Here is an 11,984-nt window from a genome sequence, read left to right as displayed (position 1 = left end):
ATATGCATAATTTTATACTTTATATGCCACCATAAACATCAGGTATACCCTTTAAAAATTCACTTATTTCATACACCAACAGCTCTATAAATATTATACATTTGTGAGTCGTAAAGTTCAGGGCACTATAATACAGGAAATCCGGAAATGCATTGTTGAAATGTGTCCAATAAAAAGTGCATGTGCATGTTGTGAATTATATTTTTTGTGTGTAGCAAATGCATTTTTCCACCTTTTTTTTGTAGTAATAGTTGTGATATTTTATGAAAATATTTGGATAACAGTTGTTGCTGTTGGCTTTAGTATTTATTCAAAATATATATAATATTTTTTTGTTGTTTGGTTGCCCTTGATTACGTGTCGTATACGCATCACACAAGTGCTGCAATGCCAATTGTATGTGTTGTGCAAACATAAATACACAGCCACTTATACACACACACCAATACACACTTAGTTTCATATATGAGGCATACACGCTTAGTTCATAAACGTTGACAATTAATTCAGCAAATGGCTGCCATTCAACTAATTGGAAACGCTTAATGCGAATGCGAAACCAAAGCCCAAATGGCGGGCGCAATCTAATGAAATTATTTGTAGCAATTAAACGGCACCCCAGGGTGTGTTTTTGAACTGTGCACAACACACTTAAGAGACGCAAAGAGCGAGAGAGAGAGAGAGAGAGAGAGCTACAGCTTGTACATATTTGAATAGCTAAGAACTTTAATCGGTATTCGAAGTGTTGGGGGCTTCCAAATATTTTGCCTGACAACAGGCCATCAAATTGGCAAATTGCCTGGCCTTGAGTGTGGTGTGAAAAAGTGGCCCAGCATCGGAGACTTGCTTAAGATAAGAATCAAACTGCGTGTAGCTTAAAAGCTGCCAATTGGGGCACTTGTAGACATGATGATGGGCAGCTTGCTCATCAATGATCCACTCGCGATCGGAGCCAGTTTTCAAGTCCAGCTCAGTTTCTACTCGTTGAGTCACAGCAGTTGAAAGTCCTGCATTGATGCGTTCCATAACAAAAGGATGCTCACAGATGAGCTTCATCAAAGGATGCGTTTGAGTGGCTTTTAAAGAGAGCAAAGCCCAAGGCGGCATCAACTGAAACCTCACGGCTGTAATCACAAACTCGATGTGCTCTTTGCGTATGTGCCACGCTTCATCGAACCAACGCACTGCAGACATAAAGATCTCTAGCTCACTATTCACACCTGCCACATTGCTGCTCAGCATCGCATGCACTTGCTTTTCGTTCAACTCACAGAATTCTCTGCTGCCCACAGCTGAGAGAAAGTAGTGACTAACTCTCGTTAACATCAGCTGCTGCAGCGGCGTTTCCTCAAAGGGCAGCGTCTCCACAAACAGATCAAAGGCGTTGGGTCCATCAAAGAGTTCACGATTCTGAAAGTCATGAGAAAGCAACTCTTCAAGCTCTGGCATTTCCAGAAAACGTGCTGCCATATAGAGATCAACAATGTGATCGCGTTGTGGCACAAGCTCCATCTTTGTCATCCATTCGTAGGCCAACTCAAATCCCAAAGGTGTCACACTATCCGAATTGATGTAAGCACTCTCGAAGACAGTCACATTTTTAAAGTAATTTGTGTATAGTTGCAGTATCATTTGGTGACACTTGAAGCTGTGCCCATGCACCACAACCTTGATATCCGTTTGCTTGCGATTCCTTATCAACTCAATCATATGCTTTTCTAGCTTCTCTGGACTGAAAACCAGATTGCATTCCAGATCCATATCAAATTCATATCCCATTTCCTTCATTGAAGTTGCTTTGCGACGCGCATAATTTCCTTGCTGGTTCGGTGCACAGATCTCTTCGATTTTTCTAAACATTTCCATATCTCTGCAATTACATGGACAGGTGCTGATTGTTTTTCTTATAGCATATTTTGTGGCCAAACTTACGTGTCCTTCAGCTCTTCTATCTCATCGGCTGTCAATGGAAAGGCGTTGTTGGCCTGGCCATTTGCTTGCTTTGCACTTTGTTCGCTCATGCTTTAACATAGAATTTAACTTGTTTTGTTTTGTGTACAAAATAATCAAAGCTCACTTGCTTTGTATACCCTGTTGGGGAGGAAAAAAGAGTGTTTAAGACGCAGTTTGATTAGATTCGCTTAGGGTACTTTGCAGACTTTAAAATTTCATTTCATTGTTGCACCTTTTAACTGAATAATACTTAAAATAGTTGGGCAATATTATAAGCTACATACATAATTAAAAAACAAAGGCATGAAATAGTCGCTATAAATTAATAAAACAAATATGTTGAAAAATATTAATAGAATGATTTGGCTTCAAATTAGTATAAAATAAATACCAACAAGTTAGAAAGTTACTGTAGAGTGTGCTTGACTGTGAGATATTTGCTACCTATTTTTAATGAAAGCAAAATATTGAAGTATTAAAATATACCAAATTAATATACCACAAATACTAAATATATACCAAATCAATATACCATAAATTCTTAAAATATACCGAACGCTGAAAATGTGCACCCTTTTTGGTATATTTATATACTACTATTTGCTAAATAGTGACGTATTAAAATATACCAAATTAATATACCGCAAATACTAAATATAAACCAAATCAATATACCGTAAATACTTAAAATATACCGAACGCCGAAAATGTTCACCCTATTTGGTATATTTATATACTACTACTTGCAAAAGATACCACAGAGTACAAAAAATACCAGTTTGACAGCCAACGTAGTGCAGATTTTTTTTATTATTCGTTAGAAATAGGTAAGAAATAAAAAAGTTATCTATTTTCTCTTTCTTTAACAAACTTTTACCTGCTTTGTTTATTATTTTCCTTTTAATATATATTTAATTAGATTAAAAAGTGCCTTCTAAGCCATACCTTTTAGTTAGGCACACCCAACTAGAGAATTCTTGCTATTTAGTTGCTACTATAATTGCAGTTGTTTTTGCCATAGTATTTACACAATGTTTGTACAATTAACAGCTTAATTTGCGGCTGGCAAATAGACCCAGGAAAAGACCACTTAGATTGCATTTAAGCAGCTCTTAAGCCCGAACCACAAATAGAAGTCTGAGCCCATGGCTGGCTAGGTTGTAGGTTTTTAGTAGCAGTTTAGCTCCCAAGGGCTTTGCTTGAGTCCCGAGCACCGAGCCTCGAGTGAATGGTGAATAGTGAGTCCGAAAGTCGTTTTATCTATGCAGCCTTGTTAGGAGCTAGAGGAGCTACAACTTTCGACTCATATCAGAGCCAAACCACAAATTTCAGTCATTACAGGCAACGACGAATGCAAGCTGAAGGCTGGTCAAGATTTTATGTGCCAACAACAAACAAAGCCAGGCAGTTGACCAGCAGCAGCAGAAGCATTCGAAGAGTCGAAGAGTCAGGTGAGAGCCATTTGAAACTGGAGCCGACTAACAGCTTGCCAGCAGCAACAAGAGCAACACGAGGTGAGTTGAGGGGGGAGAGGGAGGAAAATTGAGCTTAAGTTGCAATTAAGCAATTGCCCAGGTTGAGAACGTAATCCTTGGGCTGTGTAGAAACCCCAACTGGGTGTCTCTAATAGGAACAATTATGTGATATTCAATAGAGCCAGTTTCTACCTTCAGCCAGTTCATCTTTCATATCTCCAACGGCAGGTTGCAGCTGCAGTGGCAAGTGGCAAATGGCAAAAATGCGGCCAGTTAGAGAGTTGAGTTTGAGTTTGACTTTGGTTTCGTTGAATTCTTTTCTATTCAGTGCACAATGAATGCAATATTTAAAGAAATGTTGAACCAAATACGAAGCTCTCTCTCGCCTTGACTTGCTTCTGCTTCTGGTGGCTGCGGTGGCAAGTGGCACAACTTGCGGCAACACGCAAAGCAAAGTGAGCAATGTGAACTAAATGAAACCAAACCAAACCGCGTCGCAACCCAAAAAAAGAACAAGAAAAAACATTTTCTATGCCAACTTCAATGCGATCCGCAAGCGTTTTTCCTTTTCTTTTCCAGCTTCGTCTCGTGTTTTTCAGCTGTGAGTGGAAAACTTTTTAGCTTTACCTTGCCCGCAATGAAGCTGAAAAAGGCCCAGAAAATTGCTCCAAATGCCGTTAGCTTTGATGCCCCAGGGAGAAGGACTGCGACTGAGTCTCAGTCTCAGTCTCAGGCTTAAGCTACTTCATGATTCGCTTACATTTCTAATGATGTACTCGATGCAGCAGCAAAACAGATTGTCAGCAAGTGGTCAGATATCGATTTGAAATTGAAAATGAAATTCAAATGGAAATTGAATTTAAGCTTTAATGATGCGCAGTCGAGGCATAAAGCCGAGAGGATTGTCGCTTATTCGCCGCCGTTTCTGCTGCTGTTGCTGCTGCTCGCCAATGAATTTCAAATTATCATAAACAAAACAATTGAACGAGCAGCGAAAATATAAACATAAACACGCACACTCACACACACGAGACATCAAAATGCTAATAATCAGCGTTATGCGCTCGTTTCGATGTTGTTTGCGTCGCTCATACGCAACGTTGGCCCTGCACTAATCCCGGCACGCAGCATCAATAAGTCAAACACGTCAATACCAAGCACTGCTGCCAACAACAACAGCAACAACAATGAAAATGAAACACAGCCTGAAACCGAGAGAGACAAACAAGGAGCAAAAGCTGAATTTATTGTTGCTCAATGTCGCATTTATCATCACTTTATGCTACTTAATCGACTCGTCGGCGTGCGTTTTTCTATGCTTTTGTTTCCGTTTTTGCTTTCCAGCTCCCAAATGTGTTTCATTGTTTACTTTTGTCTCTCTGTGAGTGTGTGCGTGAAACACACGCTTATTGTTTTCCAACACAAACACACAAACACACATTCAGTTGCTTCGGAGGAGGGGCAAGGACACGCACGTGCTTAAGTACTTTTCAGCGTCCCTTTATGCTTTATGGCGCCATTGAATTTTTCGGTTTGTTTTCTTATTAAAATATAATTTATATGTGCAGACGACGCGTCGTCGACGACAGGAGCGCAGACACAGCATCATCAATTGTTTAATAGAAAACAAAAGACACAGCAAAAAGAACAATAACAAAGTGGAATAAATGTACATATATCATCAATTGCCCAAAGTTCTTGAAACTTTTCTCCCCACATGTGAAATGGGGGCCATTTTTCGGCTACAATTTGCCAGGTCGCAACTTTGGCTCTAATAATAATAAGTGCTATTCATGGAAATCTGTAACTGCTTTGCTGCTTTGCTTTCATGCGCTCATCCCCTTGATGTCTTTCTCGGGAGAAGATTGAGAGTAGTTGAAGTTGGGGTGAACTTATTTCTCCCTTTTTATGACACTGATTATTTCTGTACTTTTGTTGGTTAAAGTAAGTTGAAATAAAATCTCTTACCTTTGTATTTTTATACCCGCCACCTATAGAAGGGTATTATAACTTTGTGACGCCATTAAAAGTATAGTATGTAATTTGGTACAGACAATAATAACTATAGTTTTTATGATTCCTGAAAATTTGATTTCGATCGGATAGGAATTGTTGAAATTATGTAAGAAATACATTTATATTTGCTTTGTTAGTTGATTTTTCTGACAAATATTCAATTTGGTATATCTCTGTACTTTTTCTGTATATAAATTTGGTATATTTTAAAAGTAATACCACACTGTTTTGCTTTTATTCACTATGGTATATTAAAATTGTTGTACTATACCAATATACAAAATATAATATTTGGTATATTTCTGTAATTTTTGGTGTATTAATTTGGTATATTTTAAAAGTAATACCACACTGTTTTGCTTTTATTAACTATGGTACATTCCAAATATTGAACTAAATCAATATACCCATTATACCATTTGGTATACTTTACTATTTTAGTGGTATATTAATTTGGTATATTTTAAAAGTAATACCACACTACTTTGGTTTTATTCACTATGATATACTTAAAATGGTGTACTTTATTAATATACCAAATATAGCCTTCGTTATTTTTAGTATTTTTGTTCACTTTTCTTCACTATGATGTTTTACTTTTCTTCACTATGATATATTTAAAATGTTGTACTAAATGAATATACCAAATGTAACAATTGGTATACTTTAGTATTTTAGTGTTATATTAATTTTGTATACTTTAAAATTAATACCACACTATTTTGCTTTTATTCGAAATTGGTAGCAGTTAACTTCCATCACAATCAACTGTAGTTTTCTTACTTATTTTCTCTACTTTTATTGCTTAAAGTAAGCTGACATAAATGCTCTACCTTTGGTATTTTTCTAATTAATGTTAAACCAGATTTACACGCTGATTTCATTTAAAGTCCAATTCGAAACATATTGCAACACTAAATGCAAACTATTGACAATATTTATGAGAGTGTTTTGTAGCTAAAAGCCTTTTCAAATAATCCAACATACATAATAAATACAATTGAATCACGCAAACAAAAGCAGGCTAAAATTGGCGAGCATAATGAATAAATAGTAGAAACTAATTTATTTTTAGTTTTAAATCAATTTAATTAATGCATTGGCGGGCAGCAACTGTCAATTCCATATGAATGCCAAATATTTGGCAATATCCATGCTCTCCATGCTCGCACCTCTCGCTGAGTGTGTTTGTGAAAGTTTGTGATTCAATTCATTGTTTACACATAAACCTACTTTAATACCCTGTGAATAAGGTGCTCTGACAATGACATTTATGTATTCTATAAATTAGAAATATTCATTGAATGATATCTGTCTGTCCATCATTTCTAACTGGCCCAATAAATGCCCAACTAATCGCGTGAATAATTCATTGAAATTAGTTTTCTTTTAATATGGTATATTTAATTTAACATATTTCAATTATGTGCTCATACTTATTTGAATAAGTTTTGTTGCAATTTATTGGTCGATATGTTTGCTTAATTTTAAAAGCAAATTAAATTTACGCTATTTCGCGTCCATTCGCTGCTCAAATCAAATATGGTAAACAATCGAGCAGCGACAGCAACAGCAACAGCAGCAACAATAACAAATTCACATCTCATAAAGTTATTTCATAATCAAAAATTACATATAAAATAATATAATAGCGAGTTTATAGTCAGTGAGTGAGTGCATAATATTATAATTTTGATAATTTTGAACAACCTAGTTAATTTCGCATATATATAAAACAATTTCATGTCGAAATATTTTAATCAACTTCGCAAAAGCGAGAGCTGAAAAAAGTTGCACTGTAACAATTTTGCACAAACTAATTACGATGAAAATAAAAGCTGTCGGTTTCAGTCAATATTCACTTGAATGAATCGGGGCCAATTTATTAATGAAAACAATAATGCAAAGCGAAACAATGGATGGGCGAACAACTAATACCCTAGACAGGTTTATTATCAAGATAAAGAGACTTACTTTAATTACTTAAACTATTTAAATACAGATCAAATTATAATTGCAAAGTTCACTAAGGAAAAATGTGTAAACAAAATAATTATCATAACCCATCAACTAAACAGTTATGTAGATCTTACTTTAATGGCTTTTCATTCAACTGAATAAGCCTAATTCATTTACCATAAAATGAATAATGAACTTTGATTGAGTAAGCGAAAAACTGGCGCAAAACAAAAGAGTCTTAAAAAAGCGAAGCCAATAAATTTCAATACGTTTCAAGTCGCATATCGATGAAGTAAGAGAAACTTCATTGAATAGTTTTGGAGGGTGCAAATGAGTGTATTCACTTGTTATTCACACACTCAAACACACATGTAAATGGCGTAGGAAGAGTTCTTAACTTTTTTAATTAAAGACTCCGGCAAAGTTGTTGTCGAGAAGCTGTTGATTAATCAACACTTGTCGAGTGCGGAAATAGACAAAGTTGTAATGAGTTTATTAATAAGACATAAATTTGGTCAGCTCTCCCCCCTCGCAAAAGGCAAATTGTCATAATTTCTAATAGAGATAGGCAAAATCGAGTGCAGACTTGAGATACACTTGGTCATTGTCAGAGTTTAAGTAGAAGCTTGTGTTAAATCCTTTAAGTGACTGACGCGACTAACACAGCCTAGGGAAAGAACACTGCAGGACAAAGCTCAACAGAGCAGAGTCAGTTAGAGCCACCCAGCCAGCCAGCCAGCCGGCTAATTAATGTGCAAAGTGTCAATTAATCAATCAGTCGATCGATCAATCCTAGCAGCCAACTGCGATAAAGTCAATGAAAACCCAATACCAATGCCAGCTAAATCCTCTAGTCAAAGGCGAGGCGCAATCTTTATAGCTGCGCTATGTGTGTGTGTGTGTGAGTTAGTGTGTTTGTGTGTGTTAGTGAATGTGGGTTTGTATTGACAGGATAAACTCAACGAGCTGTCAAAGCAGGCAAAGGCAAATAACTGGCGACAAAGGCAAAACGGCAAAAAGAGTGCATAAACAAAAGCGGAAAAAAAGAGAAGCAAAAAAAAAGCTAAACAATATGGCGACAACTTAATACACTGTTAGATTAACTATATATATATATTTGCTGATATTTGGAAAAGTTCTAAGTATTGACAAGTTATATATTTGTATTAAATTTATGAAAAGACCGTCAATAACAGACAACAAGATGAAGCTATACTCCCAATAGAACATAAGTTTTAGATGAGTTGTTTATATTTCTAAGAATAATTGGAATATAACTTTAAAGGAAATTATATATATTTTCTTATTCTTATTTGTCTTATTTCAAAGAATTATAGGAATAAAACTTTTATATATATTTAAATATTATTTCTGATTCTGAAAAGAACTCTTCCATGTATAAATTTGAATGAATATTCTTAAGAAATTCTAGAACTTTAATTGCTCTGCTTTAATTTTCAGATTATATTCCAAGTAGCTTTTATTTTAAACTTCTTTAAACTTTAATTAAAACTTATCGATTCAATTCTACCTTTTAACATAATTAAAGGATGCAAAGGCTTTGAAATGAAATAATAAAAAAACTATAATTAACAAAATCTTCATATGAGAAATTAATTATATTTTAAAGGAATTTCTTAACAAAGTTGAGTAGAGAAAAGCATTTATTGAATACCTAAAGTGTGTTTTTTCTGACATAAAATTCATTAGAAAACTTGCCACGCCTTCGTTGAAGTGTTGCACACCACTTCACATATTCATAATACTCTACATAAGAGCAAAAAAAAGCGAAAAACAAGAAAAACAAAATAAATAAAAGGCAAGGCAAAGCAGAAGAGTGGCAAAACGGAATGAGCGGGAAATTAGAGGGAATCAGGCAGTGTGAGTTGTTGTGGGGGATGAGAAAGAAAGGACACAAAACGATTTGGTAAATAGCAAACGGCAGGCAGGCTCATTTAATAAACCGTTACGTGGCAACGATCTAAGGACTTTGGTATAAAAATAATGAAAATGTTTATGTAACGCTTACGAAGAAGGTGGCAGGATGCGCAGAATGTGGATGAGATATCAGGAAAATGTGCTGCGAAGAGGGGAATGGCAAAACAGAAGAACTAATTATAAACAAATTATAGAAAGAAGTCAAAGTGTAAGCTGATTGAAGCGAATTGGCCAAAGAATATCAAACGAACAACAAAAGGATTCAATTTTCAATCATTCTGGACATTTAATTAAATGCGACTGTGAATTGCTTAACGATTGTGATTAAGCGTGTCTGTTAACGCGGCTAAAAGCGAAAACTGGGCCGTCGAGAAGAGCAAAACGTTTGTACTGCGTTTTTTTTTTATGACAGTCATAACTCTGCTGCGTTGTCAAGCATTCTTTTCATTTCGCTTTGCAATGTGCATATATTTTTTATTTTTATTTCATTCTTTTTTCAATTTGTCGCTTGATTTGTGAGCCGCAAGCAGCAATTTTCTCTGGCTGCATGTTGAAGCGCGTGATTTACGGTTCCATGCAATTTAAATGAGCTGCAAATTGCAGCGAAACAAGTGTTTTGGGCTAAAAGTCTTTAAAGCAGCAGCAGCAGCTTCGGAATGTTCCCAGTTCCAATTGCAATTCCAGAGGCGCCACAATTAATTGCCGCACATAAATTGCCAAAAAGAAGAGACGTCGCTCAGTTGTTGCCTTTGCTTCTCTCTTTGTTTTTGCTTCACGTGCCTTGATTAATGTGTGACAGACAATTTTGGCTATTCAGGTGCGACAATGAAGCTGAGTGAGGTGGAGGAATAACTTTCTTCTTCCAAACTCTGGCATAATTTGACAAATTTTTATGTGCTTACATTTTGGCTTTTGTTTGTCAAGTTGAGGCCACTCAAATGGGTTAACGTCTGCCTTCAATTAGTCGGCACAAATCAGTTTCCATTGTAATGTCATTGCAATGTCTGAGCCTGCCTGCTGTGTAATTATGGGACTCATGTGTTTGGCTTTTGCATTCAACTCATTTAACAGAGACAAGAATTAGGCGTTTTATTGCCAAACACTCGCGTGTTCGAAGCAATTGAGAAATTGTATTGAGTAATGACCATTTACCAGCTAACACAAAAAAAAAAACCACGCACCCAGTTTCACAGTCGCTGTGGCTGCTGCATCTCCTAAAATAAACGATACTGCGCAGACTCGCTCTCTTGATTCTCATTTCTCTCGACTCTGGGTCAGCAACATGTTGTCGCTTGCCCCAATGTGGGTTACGCCAAGTTCAGTTGACTGTGTCAACTTCTCTGCTACAACTTCGACTTTTGCCTTATTTTTCTCTCTTTTTCTGTGCTGCCTGCTCTTACTTTTGCTCTACCTTCTTTTTTTTTTTGCTACAGTTTGTATTTCAGTTTGTGTTGCCGCTTTCTGTTTACGTGCGGCAGCCGCAAATTAAACGCATTGTGGCTCCGGTGCTGGCAACATTTGTTGCTCCCAAGGCAACGGCTTAAGGATATGAAGGCATCAACAAATGTAGCTGTGAATGTTGGTTGTTGGCTACCTACTCTATTGTGTACTAAAACTATGTAAAGTGAAGATAGAGGCAACATTGCGTATACGTTATTTTAGTGCCTAACATTTAGGTTTATTTAGAGTATATTATTATTTGAAGTCTTTTGTATTGTTATTTGATAACGATTATTAAACAATCAAAATAAAATACTATTCATGTTATTTGTTGATCTAAGTAATTTAGTTTTGCCTGAATAACGGAGACAGATTCAACGTTGCGTATACGTTATTTTAGTGCCTAAAATTTAGAAGTATTTAAAGTATTTTATTATTTAAAGTCTTTTGAATTAATAACGATTATTAAACAGTCAAAATAAAACACTACAAAGTTCATGCAATTCCTTGATCTACTTAATATAGTTTTGCCTGCATAACGGAGACAGAAGCAACGTTGCGTATACATTATTTTGATGCTCAAGAGTTAGCAAGAGATTTTATTATTTGAAACCTTTTGTGGTGTTAGTTGAGATCGATTATTAAACAGCCAAATTAAAGAACTAACTAAATTCATTCTATTTGTTGATCTAAGTAATTTAGTTTTGCCTGGGTAAAGACAACGGAGGCAATAGTGCGTATACGTTATTTTAATGCTCAAAAGTTAGCAAGAGGTTTTATTATTTGTTTTTTTTGTGGTGTTATCTTAGAGTGATTATTTAACAGACAAAATAAAACACAAACTAAATTTATACTAGTTCTTGATTTAACTAATTTAGTTTTGCCTGCATCTTAACTTAAATTCTATGTTTTCATTCAAGTAAAGTTCTTAATATTCTATTAAACTAATCAAACATTTTCATGCTCTAACTTTTCTCATTTGAACGTTTATCAAACTGATAACCTCTTTATTCCACATTTTCTTAATTAAAACCGACAAAATTAAATCAAGAAAAACTTTACTTTTATTAAGAATTAATAATTTAGGAAAAAGTATTGTTTTTCTGCATGTTATTTATTAATTTAACCGCAAGCCATTACGTACAAAAATGAAAATAATATTTAAGCAAATATTTTTGTTATTCAATAGTGCAAATTCTCTTC

The 11,984-nt window shown here is 35.4% G+C and overlaps 1 protein-coding gene across 1 annotated transcript; it reads right to left on the bottom strand.

Moving 5' to 3' along the window:
- Positions 1-705: 705 nt before the first annotated feature.
- Positions 706-2,104, bottom strand: LOC133837931 (actin-binding protein IPP-like). The gene is made up of 2 exons (XM_062268846.1): positions 1,933-2,104; positions 706-1,870 (listed from the first exon to the last, which is right to left on the bottom strand). The coding sequence occupies exons 1-2, from the start codon at positions 2,019-2,021 to the stop codon at positions 727-729; spliced, it is 1,233 nt and encodes a 410-aa protein (XP_062124830.1). The 5' UTR covers positions 2,022-2,104; the 3' UTR covers positions 706-726.
- Positions 2,105-11,984: the final 9,880 nt, after the last annotated feature.

Source organism: Drosophila sulfurigaster, chromosome 2R (assembly GCF_023558435.1).
Source record: "Drosophila sulfurigaster albostrigata strain 15112-1811.04 chromosome 2R, ASM2355843v2, whole genome shotgun sequence".
NCBI classification, from domain to species: domain Eukaryota; kingdom Metazoa; phylum Arthropoda; class Insecta; order Diptera; family Drosophilidae; genus Drosophila; species Drosophila sulfurigaster.
The sequence above is the reverse complement of the archived record's forward strand: the minus strand, read 5'-3'. Positions and strand labels throughout refer to the sequence as shown.

Bases quoted from the DNA above. Each gene is read 5' to 3' on its own strand.
- LOC133837931 (XM_062268846.1), bottom strand. From the start codon at position 2,021: ATGAGCGAACAAAGTGCAAAGCAAGCAAATGGCCAGGCCAACAACGCC. The intron at 1,871-1,932 runs GTAAGTTTGGCC...ATGTAATTGCAG, and splicing joins ATAGAAGAGCTGAAGGACAC to AGATATGGAAATGTTTAGAA.